Below are 23,608 nucleotides of genomic sequence, written 5' to 3'. Positions count from 1 at the left end.
AGAACATCTGGCTTATTGATCTATGGGTGATTTCCTTTACAATACTTCAGTTTTAAGTATGCAAGAGACTTTTTTCTGAACCAGATAACAAAAGCTTCCATGCCATCCATTCTACTCAACTGAATCTCAAGAAAACGACAGCTACGCAGAAGTCTAAGAGGACTGAACTCACAGCTTAAGAATCTTCCTATGTCTGTAGTTCAGAAGTGTCATACGATCACTGTAAAGCGAAATATTCTTAAACCAAGCAGGAACTCTACTTCTTTCACAAATGCAATCTCTGTCTGATGGCAGTGGCTCACGCTTTGTCTTCATCAACTGTAATGACACTGACCAGTCAGGAATATTATAATGTATGACTTGGGTAAACCAATTCCTCAAACTTCTATTTTAATGCGTACATAAATTACTACGTAACAACGTGAAATCAAAATTAATACACATTTCTGAAGCCTATATAAAATGAGAGAAAGCTCCAACTATAACCAGAACACACAACCAGTTGCACTGCTCTTCATTCAGGATGGCTCCTCGGGCTGGCATTTTGTACCTAACACTGTTTTTTGAAAAGGGTCTCTCTCCAAAGGTGCTACTGCAAACGTATTTGAGAAAGACGTAAACCCCTGAAATCTATGCGACTTATTTGCCAGTATCTTTAAATATGCAAAGCAATCTTTTGTTGAAGACAAAATTTCTTGAGAGCTCCCTTTCATAAGCACTTCAATATTCAATTACACAAACACTGTATTTCAGGGGGGAGAACTGCTTACAAATATTTAGTTAGTTAGAACCAGGCTTTGCTATAACCCTACAAATAAGGAATTCATACTTTTCATGCAGCTGTAATGTTTTAGCTCCTCTGGCAAAAAGCATACATACACTTTGAAGCTCTGTGCAAATGCAATCGCACTACCAACCTACATTTTACTGCCCACCAGCAAATGACACTGCTAAGGCCAAGCCAAAACTATTTCAGTCAAACAGTCTGAGATGAGATGCTGACTTACAGCTAGACGACTTTAGCTTGCTATCTAGCCCTAATAAAATAAAAGGCAACAGATCACAACATGCAGCACAAGAGCAGAAAAGCATCAAGTGGAACTTGACTCAAAACATACCTCATGAGCAGGGTCCAAAGTTGTGCACACTTCCACTTCTCACGAGGGAAAATCCAAGTGCAAGCAGGTTTTAATGACACACTGTGACTGGGAAACGGTTAGCTCGGCTGCTACGACCACTTGTCACCATCCCACATGCCACAGGACGGTCATTCACAAGGGAACAAGGACTGATGCTCCAAGCAGACATGAAGAAGTGCGCATGCGGGGCTGGGTGAGGAAGCGTGCAGTAAAAGCCAGCGTGAACCCTGCCTGGACACTGACGGCGCTACCTTTCATTAGCTGCCTCTCTTTATTTTCAGAGGTTAGCTAAACACAGCTTAACTTTTAAAGAAAAAAAACCCAACAACACAGAACTTGATTGTGGCAATCCCGGCACCAGCTCCTGCTCTCAGCAGATGGCTCAGCACAAGCTCACAGCACACTGACCGCTGGGTGAGCCGGCGCGAGCGACAGCAGGGACTGCGGGGAGCTATGGAGAGCACCAGAGAACGTACCTTCTTATGAACAACGGAGGAAGTGGAATTAATGGTGCTCTCGTCACTATGCATCATGACCAGTTCAGGGCTGCTCTCATCCAGGACCTCCTGCATGCTGCTCACGCTGCTGCTCTGACTGCCTGTGCTCACAGACATGCTGGGGATGGAATGGTTGCTGCCCAGACTGTCCATCTTCCTACTCAGGTTTGATCCATGCTCACTGTCCTATAAAACAAGGGGCGTCAGTTACAAATACTGCAGATCACCTGCCCAGCGCGTCTGCAGCGCCAAAGTTTGCCTTAAGGGCGACTCTGCAGAGCGAAAGGTTTTCTGCTCATTATTTGGGCAGCTATGTTTCTCAAGGCTGCTTGAGTTATTAAATACCCCATCTGGGGCAGGCAGCTTTTACCTTTTCCCCTGCAATCTTACTACTTCAGGCTTTAAGCCATTTTTCTTCCCAAATAGCAGTAAGCCTGGGCATAGCTCTTGGCTTGAATAGGAGACATCCAGGAATACTGGATGGCTGGCGGATGGAGTCTTGTAATTAAAAGGAGTGATCTGAGTTTGTATTAAAATGATGTTCCAAGTCACAATATGCTACAAGACATTTTGTGAATCAGAAGAGATGTAAGACAGTGAACCTCTTTGTTTATTATTTGATAAATATCACATAGTGCTTAACAGGTGTAGAGGTTTTAACCTCCATGTCCCAAGCAGTCAGCAATTACATTTTGTCAAGCTAAAAACCCCTTTAACCTTGTGTTTTCAGCCAAGATAAATGCTTCATTCACCTTTAAGCGGCTGAGTCAGGAGAGCCTGCATTACTGCAGTGATTAAAGCTGTTGTAATCTACTTAGACAAATATAAATATTCTTCATCTAGGACATATTTTTGATTCTACAGACAAATATTAGAAGTTAGCAGCCTCTTGTTGCATACTCATAGGACCACAGTAATCCCAGAGTACGTGCTTAATCTGGGCTGATTTAGAGAATCTATGGAGTCCTTTGGAATTAACTAGTGGCACTGACGGAGCTTCCAAGGAGCTCACAGTGAGGACCAAGAATTCCAAACACTCTTCAGCTCCTGGTCCAGAACAGCCTTGATTCACCAAAAGGAAAGGCTGGCACTGCACTGTTTGTCTGCCCTCCAAAGGGAGCGTGGGGAGAATTACATTACAAATCAATTAACAGGGTACCCACTTGATTGGAAGGCGACAGAAAGATAAACTTGGCAGATTTGTATTTGATTGTGTGATTATGTTTTAAGGAATCAGCAGATCATTCAGAGCCTGTGTGAGCGCACTCAAAATCCAAACTACTACTATTCTATAGAGAACATATGCACATGAGAATGAAAATATTTCCAAGATACTTATATAAAATTACAGAAGAAATAACATAATGAGGGATCCGAGATGAGGATATGGCTATTAATTAACGAATGTATATATACAAAGGACAGATGAGATTGCATATGCAACCTTAATGTTGACTTCCTGACTTGAATACTTTCCGAGTGACCTTATCTTTCTTGCAAGAGCTCTGAGGAAAGTGTTAGTAATATTTTGAGTGTTAAAGATTTGTAATGCTCCTTTTCCACCTTAGAAAGTCTAAGGTAGAAAAAAGAACCATTTTGGAGCATTTACAGTTGAGCAGCTTCTGTTAACCAGTTAAGGAGTAACTGAAGCACGTGCTGTATTTTCCTTTTACTGCCAAGTTAGTGATACACACGAGCAACACAACCTCCGTTTGTGGTAAACGAGCTCTGTGGTACAACGGTGCGGAGCATGCTGTGCACATGCAGTGTGAGCTGCATTAGAGTGTTAATTCCTGGAGATGTAACACCTTTTCTTCCTCTCTCTTTTGAGAAGTGGAGACAAGAGGAACAGAAGATACATCTTGGAGTCAACTGCTACCACATGTATCCCACTCAGCTCTTGAGCTTGGATCTGCTGAACAGCCAAGCAGGAAATCCTCTCCCTTGTGCTCCCCTACCCTGTCGCTCTTCTAAAAGCTTCTCACACAAAGGCAGAGAAAGCTTGAAGGTTTCAGTGCCGAAGTCTGACAATCCCCCCACTCCCCAACTAAGCTTGAGGTTCAGAAGTTGGCCAGAGGGTTAGAACAGAACCGCTTTGTAGCTTTAATCACAGCGGTTGCTGTTCTTGTTCCTTTTGTGTGGCTCCTTCACCAAGGACAACAAGTGCCAGTCCCCTCCTGCACGCTCTCCTACCTGACAGCCAGGCTTGCCCACTTCTTAAACCAGAGCTCTAGTTTAGCTTTACAGGAACACTGGACGTACACAAACCTCAAAACCAAGTCTCTGAATTTATGCTGAGCTTGGGCATCTCACTGTGTATTATCTGGCTATACTGCAGCAAAAAATAACAGAGACATCAATTTGCCTGTCAATTATTTTCATTGAGAAGCAGCGGTGGATTTATTTGTCAAATGCACCTGCACCAAATGACATTAAATTCCATCTAAGCTCACCAATTGAAAAATGACTGGTTTCCTTCTCTAAGTCACAGCATCAATTATCATACACTGATTAAGTGGGTTGTTTATTACAAGATTTAAACTGAAGAAAATCCGAAGTTTTAAAGCTGCCAATAGACATGCATCTAACAGTAAGGGCTACTGTCACTAATCTATCCCATCTCTCTGCTGATTCAGACGATATTCCAACGACATGGATTGTGCATCCTCACCTATGCTGTGCTTGTTCTGTCCCCTTAAGTACAGGAACATCTCACTTGCCCTAAAATTATAACAGTATAAATGGGGTTACAGAATAAAAGTACCTCCTCCTCTTCTTGAGACTCGGTCAGTGGGCCATTCCGTGTCTCCTGGAAAAGGATCTTCTTCATTTTCCGGTACTGCAGGTTATCCAATTCACGTACCGCATCTTTCGTCCTTTGTATGAGGTCTATTAGTACCCTTGGTGGTCTGTCTCGGCGAACAAAATCATGCTAAATTAAAGGAAAAAACACAGTTTCAGACATGCTGTTTGATGTAAAAAGAGGGACACAAGGACTTTTTTTAAGATACACCTGCAACGACAGGTGATTCGTTTTTCTGTCCGAAACGAAACAGTTTGGACCAGGGTTGGATTTTTTGAGCTCTCCAGGCACCACAGCTGATTTGTCCCTTCCTGAGCTCATTCACTTGAAGCACATGAGGTACAAGATGGTGCCGCTTCAAACGCTGCAAAGGCCTTTAGAATGAACAAAATGCATAAAGGACCAAGAAGAATCCATCCTGATTATGCAAGACCCCCTGCAAAGATTTATCCTGCACCTAACTATCAAGATTCATACATAAAACCAGTAAGAAGAGTGCAAGGTTTTCTTTTATGCTCAAAACATGTGTAGCTAAAGTAAAATAATGTTCTTACCAACTCCTGCTAAGGAGGTAGCAGTAGCACAGGTTTTAAGTGCAGGATTCACAATAAATTCTTTGATGGAATTTAGTGTATGATCAAAAGGCCTTCTCTGACTCAACAGATAGATTCTCCTCAGCTGCACAACTGGCAACATCTCTACCCTAGATGTGTTGCCATTCCTCAAGTTCAAGAATTAATCCATCCAATCGTAGCTGGAGTAACCAATACATGAAATCCAGTTGTCCTTAGAGCAGGAGCCTTGAGTACAAAGACTTGAAAGGATGAGCTGATCTTCTTTTAATGATTTGTAAATAAATATGGACAGTATCACGCCTCAGGCTTATTTCTTGGCTCTAACTGAATTCCAACTGTTGTGCACTTGAGTTTTGCTAATGGGGACGGCTAGTCATTTATTTCACTATCAATTTTTTGCAAGTAGTGATGGTGTTTATTTTTGAATTATAGCGAAAAGTTCTAAACGTCATTTCACACAGAAGCAAAATGAATCATTTCTGCTCCTCAGCGCAGATAGCCACCATTTATTTCTCTGTGAACGGCCACAATCTGTAGCTTATCGTTAGAAAAAAAGTAACCATTTTTATCTCGCTGGAGATAATTTTTAGGAAGAAGCAAAGCATTTGGAACAACAACCCTGGACGTAAATTTGTCCTGTATACCCAGTGTCTACTTGTTTATGCTTTAGTAGTGCAAATACTCATTTCATTCAAAAGACAATGTGCTTCATATTCAAGCACTACTCAAATATCAGAACGCAACCACATGGAAACCGGAGGGCAGATGCACAGAAGTGAAAACCAAGAGGCTCTTCCATAACAATAATTCAATTCTGACTGCTCACTTGCACTACCTAATTGCCTAAATTGCACATAGAAGATGTGGGCACCCCTCTGCTAGGTGGATGAATGGACTTAACGTGTCTACTTTCTCCAAATTGCAAGAGAAACAAACAAACAAACAAGCAAGCAAACAACAAAACCAAAACAGACTCAAAGGGAAGAAGAGGTGAGTCTAAAGACATGTAACAAGTTGGCTGGAAGAGTGACTAACTCAGGTCTCCTGGCAATGTCATGAAAGCTGTTAAAAACACATTAAAAGTGTTTAAAACAAATGTTATAATTGCTTTTAATTTTTGAAGTTAAAAATATTAATGAGGTAGTTGGGGGGGGGTTATTTATTTTTTATTTCAACTTCATTTAAATATCACCACAGTCATTTGAGTATTGTCATCTGGGATTGTGAATGGAAACTGAATTCACTCTCAAACACCTCTTTTAAAATTCAGCTCTCTAAGAAAGTGTGACCATAAAAACAATTTGCTCTACCCCTGTTGACCATACACAAGTGAAAAACCCTCAGGAGACAAGATGATCTTCAATCTTATAATCTAGCAAGCTCTAGGGAGAGCGACTGTAGGAGGGAACACCTAGAGTACTGTTCTCAAAGTCTGAAACCAAATAAAAAGACTGAATATACATTATTTCAGACTAAGATCTCAGCTCCAACTGTTTGCACAGACTCCAATCTGAGGTACTCATGAAATCACATCCTTCAATGAACTTACACTGTTCCTAGAGAGCAGAAAGGCTGCCAATCCACACGAATGAATCATTCGGAAACCCACAACATAAACCTATTAGCTGGGTGAAGGATTGTCAGGGTGCTGCACGCAGAACCAGAGACAAAACGCTGGGTTTGCGCCACAGCACGAATGTGTCACAGGAAGAAAATACACCAGGCACCCAAGAGAGAGCACAAACAAGCTCGTTCATCAGCCTTTACCTGCAGAGTGAAAGCTTGAGAGTTAAATATTCTATATGGTCCAGGCTTAAAGCAAGGACAGAAGCGAGTGTAAAGCTCAGTAAAGAGCGCAGGGTTCCGATTTCTCTCTTCAAGAACCAAGAGGCTCAGAAACATCCATGAAAATGCATTTTACTGAGCTGAAAGAGCAACAAGAGAAGCCATAAAACAAAGGCTGAATGGTAGCCTTAGAACAGAAATCAGCATGAAAAGGCTGTCAGGTAGACACAGAGCAGCAATCTAACCTACTGCGGCAATTAAGCAAAACACTCGATGGAGGTGGCAATTCCTCTGCTCAAATATTTAAGTAAAAACTGAGTCCTGTTTACCTGGCGTGGAACAGCAGCATGACGTGCAATTCTCACATACGGCAACCAGAGAAATAGCAGGGTCGCTAATCAATTTTAAAGAAAGGAAATACTTAAAATAAAGGCTGATGGAAAAGGGGCTGGAGAGGATTTCACACATTCCTAACTTCTAACGGGAGGCTGCTCCTGAATTTCCCAAACACAAAGCCTTTGGAGTTATAAGCAGTTCCTCTACACAGGTAAACTGCACCCAAATAACTTAAACTGGAACTGATTTATGATTCACTGATAAAACTTTGGCAAATTCTGGATACGTCACTCCCAGAACAGGCGCCCTCCTAGCAGCTCTTGGCAATTATGAACCCATACAAGGCACTTTCCAAACCAATACAGGTTATTTCCAAAGAAAGTTCTAATTAATTTGGTTCAGCATAGAAATTATTAAAGGGATATAAACAACTGCTTCTGGTGGTTTGACTAGGGGAAGAAGTTAACCTAGGCCAATCCTGTTAGCGGTGTTTTGAACAACTAAGTATGATGCACGAATATAGAAGAGAAGCAAACACATTACAGGATGTTAATGAATCAAAAGGAATTGCCCAAAGCCCATCTAGGACAAAGACCTATCCATGCAGAATAACTTTAAACAAAGAAAAGACCAAACAACAAAATGTGGATCAGAAAGGCCCAAATGAATGATTTACAAGAACAGAGCAAAAACAAGAGCAGAACTGAAATCAGGAAGAAAGATCATTAAAAGATACATATTCAAAAGGTATGAACAAATAATTAATCATGCTCATATTAGCATTACTAGAGAAAAAAGGTCAAGATAACCTTCCTGAACTTCATCTGTGTCTGTCAAATAAAAAAGACAGGACAGTTGAGAGCACCCCATGCAGAATGATCCCGCCCTGGCCAGCAGATAAATATCGGGCATCCAGTCCCTTTCCATCTCTAATACCCAGGTTCCTTTAAATAATCAGCCACTATCTGTAAATCTTGATTAAGAGCTCAATCCTCTGATCATGTGGAGCATAATTCTCAAAGTACTACCAGCTCTGCATAAGATTTGCTATTGCCTGTGCATCTCGGGAAGACTGGTTAACTCTAGATTTTGAGTAGCAATTAAAATGGCTTTTTAGATTTCACTTCCAGAGAGAAAGCCTGTAGCAAATTACAAAACTTAAATCTTACTGAAACTGCATATAAGCTTAGTGGCAAGTATTGCTTGTTAGACAACAGAAAAAAAACCCCACACCACAAAAAACCACCAAACATTTTCCTTACTGGAGAAGGTAAGTAGAAAAAACACAAGGGGGGAGCACCAGCAAGTTAGCGGTTACTTTATATAAAACTACATATCTGCTCCAAAAAGGTCTTTGCTTTCACACAATCTGCACTCAAGTTTAGTTTCCCTCCACCCCCCTTGAGAGGACAAACAGGGTTGCCTCCAGTTTCCTCCCTCATTCCTGTCTCCTCTTTCAGAGGCCACATAGTGGTCATAACTTGGAGCATCCTACTGACAGCACAGTATAGCAGAGAGGCTGGCAAAAATTCCTTCTTCAAAGCAGTAGGAAACGTGCTCCTAAGTCCTAACCACACAGAAAATGTGGCTGGAATTCACTTCTGCAGCACAGGTTTAACCCACCCAGCTCTGGACCTGCTTGTCCTTCATATCACTTTCAGTTAAAGTATGTACAGCACTGTCATGAAAAAGAAATATTAGAAAAAAAAGCAAGATTAATGTATCCCCCTCCTGCTGACAGGTCCTTCCTTCAGCTAAAAAGCCCTGTTACTCATACTACTGTCCCACAAGTCTTGCGATTTCTCTAATGCAAATGTAGCCTCTGCAGAGCTCTGGGGTGTAAGAGGAGCGAGGTCCTGGGCTGCTCCCCCAAATAACTCTTCAGTCAACAGTATAACTGTTTTACCGCACAGCCTCTCTCTACTTTTCTCCAGTAGTTTGATTTGAGCATCATGTTGTAAAAGAGAATTGTGCCTGACATAACAGGCAAAGTCAGGAAACAAAGTCAAGCAGCCTAAAATACTCTTTAGAAGACCTCAAAACTCTTATGGATTCAGATGAGAGGAAAAAAACAACTTTTTTATTTGAAAGGGCAAATATTTGTTCACCATCTTTATGATTACTTTGGTAGACAAATAGATTTTTTCCCAAATTTCTGGAAAAGGTTGGAAAAATTACCCGTAACAGATCTGTTGATGATGGCCTTTCCTGAGGTATTTTCTGTAAGCAGTAATCAACGAATCCCCTAAAGGAGTCTGACCTGTAAACAAAAAAAGGGTTCCAAATGAAAAAGGAGCTTAAGTTCTGGAATATACACAAACTTAGTCGTGCAAACCAAAAGAAAAACCTTGATTAATTTGTTCTGAAGTTCTAAGGCAGAGAAATTAATTGGACTTTTCCAAATTCTGAGGAAGCTGATACCATTAGTTCTTTCAACAGTTAAAACTGCTGAAGCAAACACAGACACACAACTATCCCCAACTACAAACTGAAAAACAAGCAACAGCTATGTGTACCAGTCACTATTTTCAATTTTACTTCACCTACTTAACAATAGATGATAATGAATTTTGGTAACTCCAGAAACGCACTCGTTACAGTAGCTGATGAAATGGTCCTATTTTCTGGAAGAATCCCACCATTTGTAACGCTGGCTCAGTGAAGTGTCTCGATACAACGCTTAGTTTAACGGAACTTGAGGCTGTGAGGCTGTATCCCAACTGGAAAGAAGCAAACTGATCTTCTAGGTGCCACTGAACTCAAAAGGCACCTTGCTTACTTGCTGTGTTCTCCAAGCCAGAGAGCAAACAGGTGATTATAAACAAACTGCCTGCAATCAAGAACACCAATTCCTACACTGTATTCACAAGTTGTCTCTAATCTGCATTGCAAATTCTGCACAGAACATGGGTATTGGTGTGCAGATAGGAGACCAAGTTCTTTGAAGCTCGAAAAATGGACAAAACAGAGATGATGAAATGGGGAAACTGAAGTGGTTTTGATAAACTGATTAGCAATTAAGTAATTCTGCTGCCGCAATGCCTGGCAGTGTCAATGGGAACTGCCCATCTCTGCAGGAGCGGCTGTTTCAAGGCCTGTGCAGGCTCTGTCAAGCGTCACTCAGAGCTCCGTTCCACCCTCGGGTACAAGAATAGGAAACAGGGTAACCCCTTTGCTCCCACACAGTAACAAACCATCCTAATAACAAAGCTCAGGTTCCAGAACAAGCCTGTAGCACAGGGAGTATTGACTGCCCATAGAGCTCTAATGACTTTTGAAGTCACTCACTGAAAAAATAATAATAGTAATTACCTTCTGTGTACCTCTTCCCTCCATTTCTCCACATTTCAGCTTCACTACAACACTAACAATTCTTCTCTGAGGGTCCTTTTGCAGCTGGAAACTTTGCTGAGCTGCGCCTGGCTTAATGCATCCAAGAATATTTTAATTCCTACAGCATCTACAGCCCCATAATTAACACCTCCACACACTTAGATTGCAGCTCAGCCCAAGTGACAGAAGGTCACAATTGAACCTGCCTACACAGGAGCGTTACTGGAGAACACAGGCAAATCACTACACTGCAACAAACACTTTTCTTGTCAGACTTGAACTGTGCACGGTGTTGCAAAGCATTTTCGGGGGAAAAAATAAATCTGGTAACAGCTCTCTTACCATTCATTTGACTGTAACGTAGGGGAATCATTCTGGGCTATGTGATATAAGGCACTCATTGCATTCATGTTGAAAAGTGGAGGCTTCCTTTCAGCTAGAAAGAGAAGAGAAAGGTGTGATAAGGCAGTCTGGAAAGAAAAGGAGAAAGACATAGAAGTATGAGCAGGGTATCACTGCTAATTCAATAGCTCATTACTGTTGTCATCGCATGTAAGCTAATTATTCTAATATTCGAGGTTACACCAGGACAAGCACTCAAGGAAAGCTGCTATTCACTTGAAGAGGGGGTGACGACATCCAAAAAGAACAGGATGCAAATGATCGGGAAAAGTTTCCAGTAAATTTTACCTGAACTGCCACATTTCACACCTGACCTACTGTAGTAAAATCAGCAGAAGCTGATTAAAACAGAGCTTAGACACACAGCATGTCAGGGCTCAGAAATTTATGTATCAGTTCCTGCAGATCTTGAACGTGCTGCTGTAGCATCTGTATTAAGGGAAAAAAGCAGCTGACTGTTTCATTTGTCATCAGTCACCTGCAAGTGGGCCAGTTTGCCAAATTCACTTGCCAGATGTGTCATTAACTGCCCCTAACCAAAATTCTTCCTAGCCCTTGTACTGAGAGGACACCTCCCTAGCAGCCCTGAGCTCTCAGGAGTGCAGGAGATGTCACACAGAGATGGAGAAAGGCTGGTTGGCACCATCCGAGGCCAGTCACGTCAATCAGGCAACCATACCAGGATTTGTAAGTTCATGTCGGGTCAGAGCAATCACTTGTCCTTGGCATGCAGCATGCACACAAACCACCACATTCTCTTCTCTTTAAACACCATTTACTTTCAGCTCCACAAGAAATTAAGGCACTGGCATTCAAAGAGAGCCAAGTGGTGCTCAACACAAGATGTCCTCCCACTGACTCCATGTTCAGATACAGAATCATGCAAAGGTACAGCTCAAAGTTTAAAAAAAACCCCACAACTTTAATACTCTCCGAAGTGTAATATTAAAAAAGCAAACCCATCAACTATGCAAAATGGCTTTGCGGTTCTTGACTGAGAAGCTCCATAGTATCAAGACTCAGTGCCTACACAGGGTATCATAGTATCTGTGCTACCACTGTGAATTACCTTGAGAGGCCGTAACTAATCTAAACTCCACATGAAAAGACAAAAATAATGAATAAATCAGTGGCCATACAGAAGAACAGAAGCCTAGAACTTCTGATTTTTGCATTCTTTGTATCAAAATACAGACTGTGTCAGCAAGGCAGCAGCTCTGGCACATGAAATACAACATCGGAAGTTACGAGTCATTCACCTCGTTACCATCTGCATATTGGGGTCACCGTTTATTCCCATTCTGTATGTCCCCTTCCTTGTTATCTCACACATATTTGTGCTGATTTATAAATAACATTTTCAGTGAACTTCCTCTCACAATAAGTTCTCTTTGTACGGCTGTTAAGTATAATCTACGTCAAGAATATCTTTGACAATTATCTACTCAGCACATACAACGTCAATATTCAAACTTGAAGTGCACACATCTGCTCTGATTACCTGTTACCACATCTACATCTGCTTCAGGTTGTGTGGCTGCGTATCATTAGCCCTTTGCAGTGCAAACCCTTTTCCCCTCATGTAAAGGACCTGTCCGTGTTGATTTGTGCCACAAACTTTCAGCTGAGATTGAAGGTTTTTGTTTCAGGGAGTGGGGAAGTAGGAAGAATTGAAAATTCAATGCAGGTCCCTTCTGACACGCCAGCTCCCTTCACATAAGAGCTGGAACAACTTCCTCAAAACCCAGCTTGAAAAGCAGACTACAGAGCACAGTTTCTTCTCCTACAAAACTAGAATCCTCTAGTTATTAAGGGAATGAGCGCACCAGACTAGCATTAAAGCAACATTAGTGGCTTGCTCTTGATTTGCCAGTGAGTAAAAGATTTAACTCAACTGTCAGTGCTTTCCAAGTCAAGGTTTTAAAAGAAAAACAAAACAAAAAACAAAAACACCCACCAAAAACTAAAACAACAAATGACAAAATACAACTTACAAGGGATAAAAATCTTCCATTTTTTCAGGACTTCCTAGTACATTTTGCAGACAGTTCATTATTCATCTCAGCTGCCGAGTATTTACTCACCTAACTCAATACACGTGATCCCAAGAGACCAGACATCCACCTTTCCATCGTACTGTCCCTCGTCCATAGCAAGGATCACCTCTGGTGCCATCCTACCAACCACAGTGCAAAACAGGCAGGTTAGGAGATACAAATTGTGACTCCCAGTGCAGAGCTGATAATGAGACGGCTTCATTACCTTCAGCAGTGCAGCAGACCAGAACCGAAAGAGCCAAGTCAAGCCGTGCCGAAATGAAACACTGCTTGCCCGCACTAGCAACTCTTCTGAGAGGCAGTTTAAGAAAGGAAAGGAAATAAGAGGCCAACCTGATCATCTTGCTGTTAGCACAACATGCTGGCACATGGGAGACCCCCACCAATCTCATGATATCCTAAAGCCACCGCTTGCACTCCCACCAGAGATGGTGGCTTTCCCACTGGCACACTGGGAGAATTTTCCAGCAGGTATATGCAGCCTGTGAGTGTGGCTATGAAAGGAACAGGGAAATCCGGAACAGTGCAAAAATATGGTGGTCTGGGATAAAGGGATGAGTGGGAGGAAAAAGAAGCAGAAGGCCCAGCCTGCTAAAATTCAGCTTCTTAACTTTCGTTCTTCAAAGATGAAGCAGGCTGCTGCCAAATGGACTTGATCAGAGGTTGGGCGGTAGGTGACCTCCCATCAGCGCCTGGGGCACCTGCCACAAAGTAAGTGGAGCATAAAGCTACGCTGCTCCACTCTGCTAGGAACACCAAGCAGCCTGAGTGACCCTTAAGCAAGTTTCTTCAAACCAGAATTTAAGCAGCTGTGTGACTGCCAGTCTGCATGGGCAGATTAACAGGATTCCCTTCCTCCATGTGGTTGTTCTAGGGTAATTACCTATGGCAAGTGTCAGTTATTTTTAAGCAAATGCCATTGTAACAGTCAAAACTTTAACTGGTGCCACTTCTACGTGCTGCACAACCTACCTCTGTTCATGGACACTGAGAAAAAACATTTCCTGAAGAGCTGGACACAGGGATTTTAAGAAAACTCCTTGGTTTTTATGACAGACGTTATTTTTCAGACTGTGAAATCCTGGAAATGGCAGAGAGTCTTACAAAAGCCTGAAGTACTGCAGGCTTTACTCACCAGTAAGGCGTTCCCACAAAAGAATTGGCAGGGGAGACTATAGATGCTGACCCAAAATCTGCTAGTTTCACTTGACCTGGTTCTGTTAGAAGAATATTTCCAGCTTTAATATCCCTTTAAAAGAAAAAAAGAAAATAATACTTCTGATTACAATAGAGTAACTTCCAAAAGTTTAAAAATACACAGAAGTTCACTAACTTTTTCTCAGTTAAACATTCATAAAAACCTGAACATATTTAGAAGCCTGGTATTACAGAAAACTAGAGAAATCAGATACATGTGTTTTTTGGGGGAATAGAAACCTGGCAGTACCCAAGAAGGGGAGGCGGTGAGGGAAGAGGAGATGAGCCATGGTTGCAAGGTTGAGGCCTCAAACTGAGATCCAGGAGAGAGGTATCCTAATACCCAGCTGGGAGACCTTAAATGACACCAGACACATTATTTTCATCTTTAGAATGTCATAGGCTCCCTTATCCGATCCTTCCTACAACTCTCAGATCATTCACACATTTAAGAGATTAATGATAACGCCACTAATGAAATACAAAAGGCACAAGATATATTCAACACCTTTGACACCGTAAGTTTCTAAATTCCAACAGTAAGTGGAATAATCTCAAATTAACTGCCCATGAAACGCTGAGAAAGGTTAATGCAATTTGCATTTCTCCTAAGACACTTGGCAATGACCCTATTCACAGTTTGAGAAAGACTTGTCAGTTACATCTGAAATACTTTTTTCTTCCACCCATCTGACATAAGAGGAGGATGACTGCTTTGGGAAATTCAAGTCTACTCACACTGCCAGCTGAAATTCACAATACAGTGAAAGTTCCTAAAAACCCTCATACATCACTTCAAAAACAAAGGGAAAATTGCTCACTAGGTATTGCCACAAGTGCGTTTACATGGGCAAAACCATTTGCCTTTACAAAAGCAGACCTTCAACGTAAATGGATTGCGTGTAAAGGATCCCTGTCAGCCAGGCTGTATATGCCAGATGGTCTGGAATGTCTCTCTGCCATCTCTTCAAAAAATATAATGTGTCTTTATACAAAAAATGCATCAAGAAAAATATCAGCTTTTCTTATCTGGTGTTCAACTAAATGTCCTTAAACATCAAAGGCACTCAGCAGCAGCAGGAGACCTCCAACACGAACAAGCAACCGTGTATTACCAAACACACTCGTACTCTGACCCTGTGAAAACAGAGCTAATTAGGTAATTGGGAAGGGAAATAAAGCCATCTTCTATTTGCTGTAGAGGAAGAGCATACACTGAATTATCATCCAGCAGTTGAAGCACAATGACTTGTGCAAATACAAATCCAGTGTCATTGTAGAACCAGAGAACAGCTGTGCTCAAAGACCCTTTAAACTCAGCATGACACAAACACCCGTGAGATGCTGTTGTCTCCAAAGGGCAGCACACAGGCCAGGCAAACTGGGACAGAGAGCCACAGAAATCAGAGTTTACTTACAGTGTTTCAGCAGCAGAGCCAGAGTAAGAACCTCCATCCCCTCATTCCCAGGACAGTACTGCTTTAAAACTAATATTTTGGATTTTTTTGCACACATGTGCTACTCAAATACATCCTGACGTGACTTCAGGTTTTGGGTCCATGCATCTGTCACTTCTGCTGGATGACAAGCGCTAAAGATGTCTTGTCTGTGCAAGAATGGACACCTCAAACACAAAAAAAGAAACAGCCCGGGCTGTCCCCTTTGCTGTCACCTCCACTGCTACCTTTGCTGTCCAGCAAACAACAGAGGACTCAGCAGGTGCTTTAGGCATCAGCAAACAGATTTGCTAACTTAGGTTTGCCTCGTGCCTGCAATTAAACAGAAAATAATCTCATCCTTCACCATCCCATTGGCATTAGAACTAACCAGTGGCAGAGGCACTGAGGGAGCTCAGATCAGACACTTGCTTTGTCCTGTGTCTCCACAAGGTGTCCCTCCCTTCCAGGCCATGTCCCATTGCCGTCCTTGCTGTGGGGCAGGGATGCCCCAGCTGTCCCCACCAGCTTTGGTCCTTTTCAGCCTTTGCTTGACTTTTCTCAGCGCTACAGGGACTTGTCACAGCAGAGGCGAAGGGTTTGCGGTTCTTGTCACTGTGCACATCAGCACAGACTCCTCAGCGCTAGGAAATGGCACTTCCCCACCTCTCCTTCTAAAGATACAACATCTCTCAGAAAATGAGAAATCTCTTGATTTCCTTCTTTTCTGAGATGATTTGCTTTCCCACCTCAGAAGTTAAAAGGCAGAACAGCCCTTGGAAGAAAACCAGTACATAGGCAATAGCTGCGTGGTGCTTCCAGCACACTGCAAAGTAACCTTTTCCAGTTCCAAAGAGGAATAACCAGCTTTGCTCTTGATACGCAATAAGCACGCTCATGGAAAGTTCACACACCGCAGCTACTATTCCTGAATTTACAACACATCGGTTGCACCACTTTAGAAAGTCTAAACAAGTATGGACAAAAACGAGTTCTCCGTAGTGTCCATACAGGGAATAATTTACTATAAATAAGAATTCAATGCACTTCAAAAGCACATAAAATATTTCAGCACAGGTATTTTTATGCTCGAATAAGGGCAAACATGCAAAGGACTGATAAAAAATCATCTTAGTTTAATTTCCCAAATTGGCATTCATGTTTAAATTCATATTTCACCTAAATATCGTTTAATAACCATGTGTAGATATGCCCTAAGTAGTTATTGCAACGAGTGAAAAATAATTCCTCTCTCTGCAAAAATCCCTCATTGGCTCAGTCTCAGATATACCAATTTTCTGTCTTAAGTTTGCTAGCAGACCAAAGACGCTTTTAGCCCCATAAATTAGTCTCAAGTTTCCTCATTCTGATGACTGCCCACTGACATTACACTAATCTATTAACAGTTCTCACCTGATATTATCAGTAGTACCCAAAATTAGACCAAAAAAGAGAGAACATGCAACATCCTTGACAAGTGAGTCAAAAAAATCCAGACTCCTAAAAAAAACTACATTATGAAAGACAGATCTAGGAGCTGAAATCCATGAGCAGCCTGTTATAGAATCTTAAAAGTAGTCTAGCTCTACCACTCCACTTTATTTGGTAAATTTAGGGTGCTATTTTCCTGCCAATATTTACTGCCAACATTCAGGTGTGTTCTTTGTTACCAGGTTCTGCAGATAAACATTGCTCACACCAAAGAGAATTTGGTGCAGGACATAGCCACGTTATATTATTTCAACCAAAGAAATACACTCCTTAACAGCAAACAACTTTTATCTCTCTAACCCTGCGATTAGGAGGACTGACATGTCCATTAAAGAAAATTTTGGTAGAATAATCTTTTCCTCCGCTGTGTTCAAGGAACTTTGGCATTTTCAGACTCCAGAGGGTGGAAGATGGAAACCCATCTAGCAGCACCAAGCTCTGGCCTTACCTATGAATCTTGGAGTGAGAGTGCAGGTAGGCCAGCCCCTGCAAGGCACCGTGGGTGATGGCAGCGATCTCCACTTCCTGAAGTGGCTTCTTATGAACTACGGAAAAAATAAAGAAAAAACCGTTAGAAAATAAATGCAATCTTTTCCTGAGAAAGTGTTTTTAAAGAGGAGGAGCCGTGCTGATTTTGCCAGCTATGGGGTGAACCTCATCTTCACTGTGCTGGTTTTGATGGCCACGAGCAGCTCCGAGTCCCTGCGCAGTCTGTGCATGTATTTTACATCACGGGAAAACACATTTTCCTTCACGTTCCTGCTAGGGCCGACAGTTACTACTAACAACAGGAGATCCGTCTGAGCATAGCTTACCAAATGTATTTGAAATAAATTTCCTTAGCAAGGAGAACTTCCCACTTTTTTTCCCCAAGCGATAAAAATCAGCAAAATAAGGAATACCAGCTACAAAGAAACACAGCAACGCACCTTCCACGTATCTCTAAATATGACCAGCACGTGCCGTTTGCTGACTATCTTGGGATACAAAAGATACGGCCCGTGCAGAGTACTAGTTTTTGCAAAATTCGGCTTCGATTCCCTATTCCTCTGCAAGTGCTGCTGTTCTAGTTTTGAGGTCGTATCGGTCTCTTGTTCTATCAAATCATTCGTACTTATTCCTACAAACTGCAAGACAAAGACGATCTCTGCAGGTTTTTGTTATGGATATTCACAAAAGAGGCAGTCTGCTTCAGTCACTAAGAAGGCTCAAATTACATCTTATACCTTTGTTTTACAACATATAAGTGTGCATAGAAGCACCACTATCTGTAGCACTGACCTCCTGGGAAAGTCTCAGCCTAGCCTGGGTAGCACAACCACAGGCATTCTCGCTCCAGAATGGAGCAGCACACACAGCCAGCCTCTGCCACCTGCAAAATAGCAGCCTGCGAGAAAACAGCCTCCCACTGCACTCAGAAGGGGCACTAGCAAAAAGCAAATCAAAGACTACATAAAACTTACCCTCTAGCAAATCAGAAGCTGATCCTAAACAGTACTCCATAACCAACTGCAAGAAAAAAAAGCATGCCTTTAAATAATAGGGTAAACACTCGCCCACAAACAGCTACTACGTGAATGGTTGGGAAACAGCAGAAGCAAATAAAACCTTTAGTTGCAAGAAATGCAAAAAGCGATGAGCAAAACAAAATGCTCCAGACATTCCAGCAACGCCAAGACATCTTCGTTGTTGTAAAGAAGCTTTAAGCACCGAGAAATTTTGGGGAGGTATTGTAAAGGGTGTTCCATAATAATTGTTTAATCTGCATGAAGGCAGAGGCCTGACGCAGAGCAGCAGGGGTTTGTTCCACTATCCTAAATATCTGTTCCCTTTAAATTACCTGGAACTCCTTCAGATGAAAGGGACTGCAGGCAGCATGGGATGAATACTGCTGCACGTAAGACACTGCGTGTACTGAATGTTTGACTGCCGTACCACACATTTTCTGCTCGTGAAGACCTCTAAATGCCACACCGCTCACTCACCCAGGCTGTATGCTCTTTCAGGTAACAGCCCTTATACTCGATGGTGTTGGGGTGCTTCAGCTGTTGTAGAAACTTGACTTCTTTGATGATATCCTGCCATTTCTAATCAAAAAAAAGAAGCAAAAAGGTATAAATGCATTTCTCTGCTTAATCCCCTACATACTCTCATACACCACACGCTGTAGTACAGACTGAAGCAACCGTAAAACTATTTTACAATGTGAAGACAGTAAGAATCATAAGGTGCAAAAGCACAACTATACAGTCGTCTGGATCCCTGTTGCACTGAGACGCCTCCAAGACACATTCAAACAGCTTGAGGATTGCAAAAATACTTTTTCCTTGTTTTAACTGCAACAAATTTTACTTAAAGCATCGCTACTCTTTTCAATATTGGACTGTCCATTGGTCTCAAGCTTACTAACAAACCCACCTGTCCTGAGAGACACCACTACCCATAATGTGCTTTAGAGATAGCAGCAGTTTGCTGTTTACTTCCTTGTGAGACATTTAGAAGACCTCAGCACATGTGGGAGAGCAACAGGTAAGCAAGGAGAAATAAGTTTAAAACATCCCTGTTTGCTCTTCACAAACACATTCTCCCCTGCTTGTCAACACCCCAATCCAAACGGAGTCAAGCCAAGATCAACGCACTGCAGCACAAAAATAAGAGAAGCAACTAACAAGCAACAGCTGAAGTGAGACTGATATTCTAAATACAAGGTCTATGCAATTTTAGATTATAGATCCTGAAAAGTGCTTCAAGTCAGCTATACATTTCAGTCGACACTTCCAAGAGTTGTGGTTATGGCTCCAGTGTCCTCTTATTCACTTATTAATGAAATTATTACTGAAATAATCACCATACCAGCATTCTGAGTTCCCACTCACTTCCTTAAACTGAACTATTTGTCAAAATTTGCATAAACTCATTTTCCCTCTCCGCAAAGCTCCATGCTTCCTATGGAAGAGAGTAACAGCTAACGCAATAAAAAGCTGGTCTGCTGGGGTCAAATGAAATATGCAGCTAATTTTGCTGTTCAGATTTACATTATAGTTGCAACAGCTTCTGCATGCAGAATTGGCTTTATTCACCTTACCTCATTCGTTTGCTTTCCACTATAGGACATCTTCTTGACTGCCACCACCTCATTAGTGTGGGAATTTGTAGCCTGGAGTAGGGAAAAAGAAACAGATTGAAAGAAGTGTTGGTTCTTTTTTTCTCCCCATGGAGTGAGCTGGGCCTTGGCAAACGTGGGCTTTTTCCTCTGATATCGCATCCGTGCGAGCTCCTACACTTGAGAGATCTTCCTCATTATAACATTTACCAGACAAATATTATGAACCTCTTCCCTCAGTGTATCTGTCACAGTCCGTCCCTCAGCCCTTACTGTGCTTGCTACCTCTGATACACAAACCAAGGCCTGATATTGCCCCCTCTGAGAACATGCAAAATACAGTTGTACTGGAAATGCAGTAAAAACAGTTTTAGATAAACTTCTGGGAAAATGTTTTCTAAAGAAATAAATCAAAAGGTATACAAAAATTTCTTTAATTTCATAAAAAACCTCATAAAACGCTGATATTCTCAAACAGCCATTTCAATTTTCAGTTTCAAGAAGATGCTTCATTCTGGAATTTCTCTCTATTCAAAAAGCAATCTTCCTTTCACTGTGCCAGATCTCAGTTGTACAATGAATATTACTCAGTCAGCAAAATTCTCCTTCTCCACAGCCTGTATGATACAAGGGATGGAGACCGAAGGCTAAAACTCAGTTTTAGAAAAAGTTCTACTTGCCTGGATTGGCACTGCCCTCATTTCTGCACACTAAGGACAAACAACTTGAAGGTTTTAAGTCATAAAAAGAGTTGTTGAAATCCCAGTACCTCCAACCGTTTACCATTCTCATGACAAAATTTACTGACAGTTAAAAGCTTAGAATACAATAGAAGCTAAACGAGGTAAATCCTCCTTTCAACTGCTTGAGTGGATGAGCACTGAACTTTCAAGTAACATATTGATGAAAGACATTTCATGATGCAAATAGTGACTTCAAAGGAAAATGTTGTCAGGTAAACCCCAAGAGTGCAGGAATTACAGGAGGAAGGTGACACACTCAGACCCCTCAGCACAGGCTTCTCCTCAAATGAGCTACAGAAAGCTGAAAACAAGTAACTTTTGGGTAAGGCAAACCCCCTTCCTAACCACTCATCAGTCTGATTCAGCACAGAAAAGATCAAGAGTATGTTACTCAAATAGATGAGCTAATGCTGGTGTTCTAAGCAAATCTTCAAGTGTTTGCTCAGTTAATTCCAAGTATCTTCATGCGAATGTGGTTCTCTCTCATTTCAGCTGTATTTTTTGCGGAATGGCACGCGGCCGTGTTCTCGGTCATGGGTGAAGTTCTTAAAGGGCTGTACGAGCACACTTGACAGAAATATCCACTTGCTGAAGTGGCTCTGGCCATACTTGTAGATCTGTAGGGAAAAGCCTGGCAGAAAACAAGCACATTTAGCTTGCAAAACCTCATTTCCATTGCCTTCATCTGCTTTATCTTCTTTCCATATTTCCAAGATGGAGAGAAGTAGGTTGCTTTTGATGAAAACTATTCTGAAGTCAACTGCAAAATGAACTGATTTCAAGTCAAGTTAGCATCAACTTTAAAACCCTGAGAGAAGTGATGCATTCTTTTTTGATACCAAGCATGTCAGGATCCTTGGAAATCTTGCCATGATGATCCAAGATCTTATTCTTGGTCCTTGCCTTACTCCAAGATGTGTAAGAATTGAGATACAAGACAGGCTACACAAGCTTTTAAAAAGGAGGCCAAACAAAACAAAGATGCACAGCATCCCCTGCATGGCAGGGAACGGCTCCAGTATGACCCATCCGAGGGGGGCACAGCTGGAGGGGGGCACAGCTGGAGGGGGGCACAGCTGGAGGGGGGCACAGCTGGAGGGGTTCCTCAGGTGAGCAGATGGATCCCAGGCTACTGGGCACTGAAAACTGCAAACAGGCGAGTTTCTGCTTGTGACTGACTTGCTTGTGACAAGGCAAAGACTCCTAAGAACAATTTACTGGATGCCAAGTGCATCATGTGCCAGGAAGGAAAGCTTGAGTTGCAAACAGTGGCAAAGGAGCGTGGATGGATCACAGAAGAGTGGTGATGCATCTAATTACTATGTTCCTACCACAGTATTATTACAGGCATGACTGCAATCACCATCCAGCTTGGAGGATGTGGCTGCTCCTCGGAGATTGCAAGAAGCTGCAGGCTGGCTAAACTCTGCAATGTCTTTAAAGCACAGACCAGTTAAATAAGCATCCAGGGAAAGGAGGAAGAGAAGCACTGGGGGATCAGGAGTCTTTTACCCAAGCATGGTGACATTTCAGCTGTAAGCCTGCTTGGTGGGCGAGACCTCTGACACTCCTCATGCTCTTCCCCTGAAGCGTGAGGAAATTCTGAGCACCAGAGCTGAGAGATAAAGGTGGCACCTTCACCACTTCAACTTTACCCTAAAGCACACCATGCATCCTTTCCCTTTGGTCTTGAAAACCACTGGCTAGGATCTCGCTACTCCCACCCCAAAAAAACACTTGCTCCTTTTCTGGAGTGGATCAACACGTATCCTGAGTTGTACAGTCTCATCCTCTTACACGTGTAGTACATTTAACATTATACCCTCACTGACCTGTTGCTCCAACATCTCAAAGTGTCAGTGCCACTGCTGACAATCCCCATGGCAGAAACCTCCCTATTGCATTACTACCATAACATACACTGAGGAATTATGTCGTTATCCCTCAAAACAGACACGCACTGCTTATCTGACACAAAATACCAGGTACCTCTCCTGTCCTAACAACAATCCCACAAACACCCCTATCACTTTACACAACTTTAAACAGTGAATTGAAGTGCTTGCAAATAATTTTAGCTACTGCCAGCATCCAGAGCTACAGGTGTAAGGGTACTTATCTAAATACTTCAATGTCCAATGTTCAGAAATCTCAGTTCTAGTGACCGTGATCTTCTGGAGCAGCAGGCCACGCTACCAAGCAGCTTTAATCCGTCTTTTTTTTGTCATACTGAATTCTATTTTAGTTTCAATGATAGCAACTGGATTATAATTATTTCCAAATCCAGTATTTTGGATTTGGCTTTGTTTGATACTAAATGTAAAAGCACTATTATTCTCACTTTCCAGATTAAATTATCTTGACTGCATTAATGCAATACACCCTTCCAGCTTCAATTCTCATTCCTCTCCAGACTTTCTCTTTGCTTTTGCCATGTAAGTATTTGTGGGACATTTGAGTGATTTTCTTGAAGTTAATGGACATTGTATGGAATTGAACTGAACAGGCCTCTGAGGCCTATGTATTCAGCAAGAGAGCAAGAGTCGAGCAGCCTACGTGTCTTACGTGACTTTATACAACCTTGGGTAAAACAAAAGAAAGACTGTCTAGTGAAGAAAAGAATCAGCAAGTCAGCTATAATATAGATACATTTTGTATAATATTAGAGCTTATGTAAGAATTGTATAATACAATCACCTATTAGTTTGCGG

The 23,608-nt window shown here is 41.9% G+C and overlaps 1 protein-coding gene across 10 annotated transcripts in view; it reads right to left on the bottom strand.

Annotated features, from left to right (window-relative positions):
* TAOK3 (TAO kinase 3) overlaps positions 1-23,608 on the bottom strand; it is an 83,327-nt gene that overhangs the window by 21,119 nt on the left and 38,600 nt on the right. For 7 of the 10 annotated variants that reach the window (XM_065033813.1, XM_065033809.1, XM_065033812.1 and 4 more), the window contains 10 exons: positions 20,137-20,208; positions 19,037-19,138; positions 18,515-18,560; positions 17,500-17,596; positions 14,063-14,176; positions 12,955-13,046; positions 10,811-10,904; positions 9,314-9,395; positions 4,401-4,568; positions 1,616-1,822 (listed from right to left, as the gene is read on the bottom strand). In XM_065033813.1, coding sequence (XP_064889885.1) covers positions 1,616-1,822; positions 4,401-4,568; positions 9,314-9,395; positions 10,811-10,904; positions 12,955-13,046; positions 14,063-14,176; positions 17,500-17,596; positions 18,515-18,560; positions 19,037-19,138; positions 20,137-20,208 — 1,074 coding nt within the window. The remainder of the gene's footprint in view (positions 1-1,615; positions 1,823-4,400; positions 4,569-9,313; positions 9,396-10,810; positions 10,905-12,954; positions 13,047-14,062; positions 14,177-17,499; positions 17,597-18,514; positions 18,561-19,036; positions 19,139-20,136; positions 20,209-23,608) is intronic. The other 3 variants (XM_065033816.1, XM_065033818.1, XM_065033817.1) reach the window with 1 other exon arrangement.

The sequence above is a fragment of the Columba livia genome, chromosome 17 (genome assembly GCF_036013475.1).
Source record: "Columba livia isolate bColLiv1 breed racing homer chromosome 17, bColLiv1.pat.W.v2, whole genome shotgun sequence".
In the NCBI taxonomy this organism is placed as follows: domain Eukaryota; kingdom Metazoa; phylum Chordata; class Aves; order Columbiformes; family Columbidae; genus Columba; species Columba livia.
Note: the sequence above shows the minus strand (reverse complement) of the source record. Positions and strands in the feature narration are given on the sequence as shown.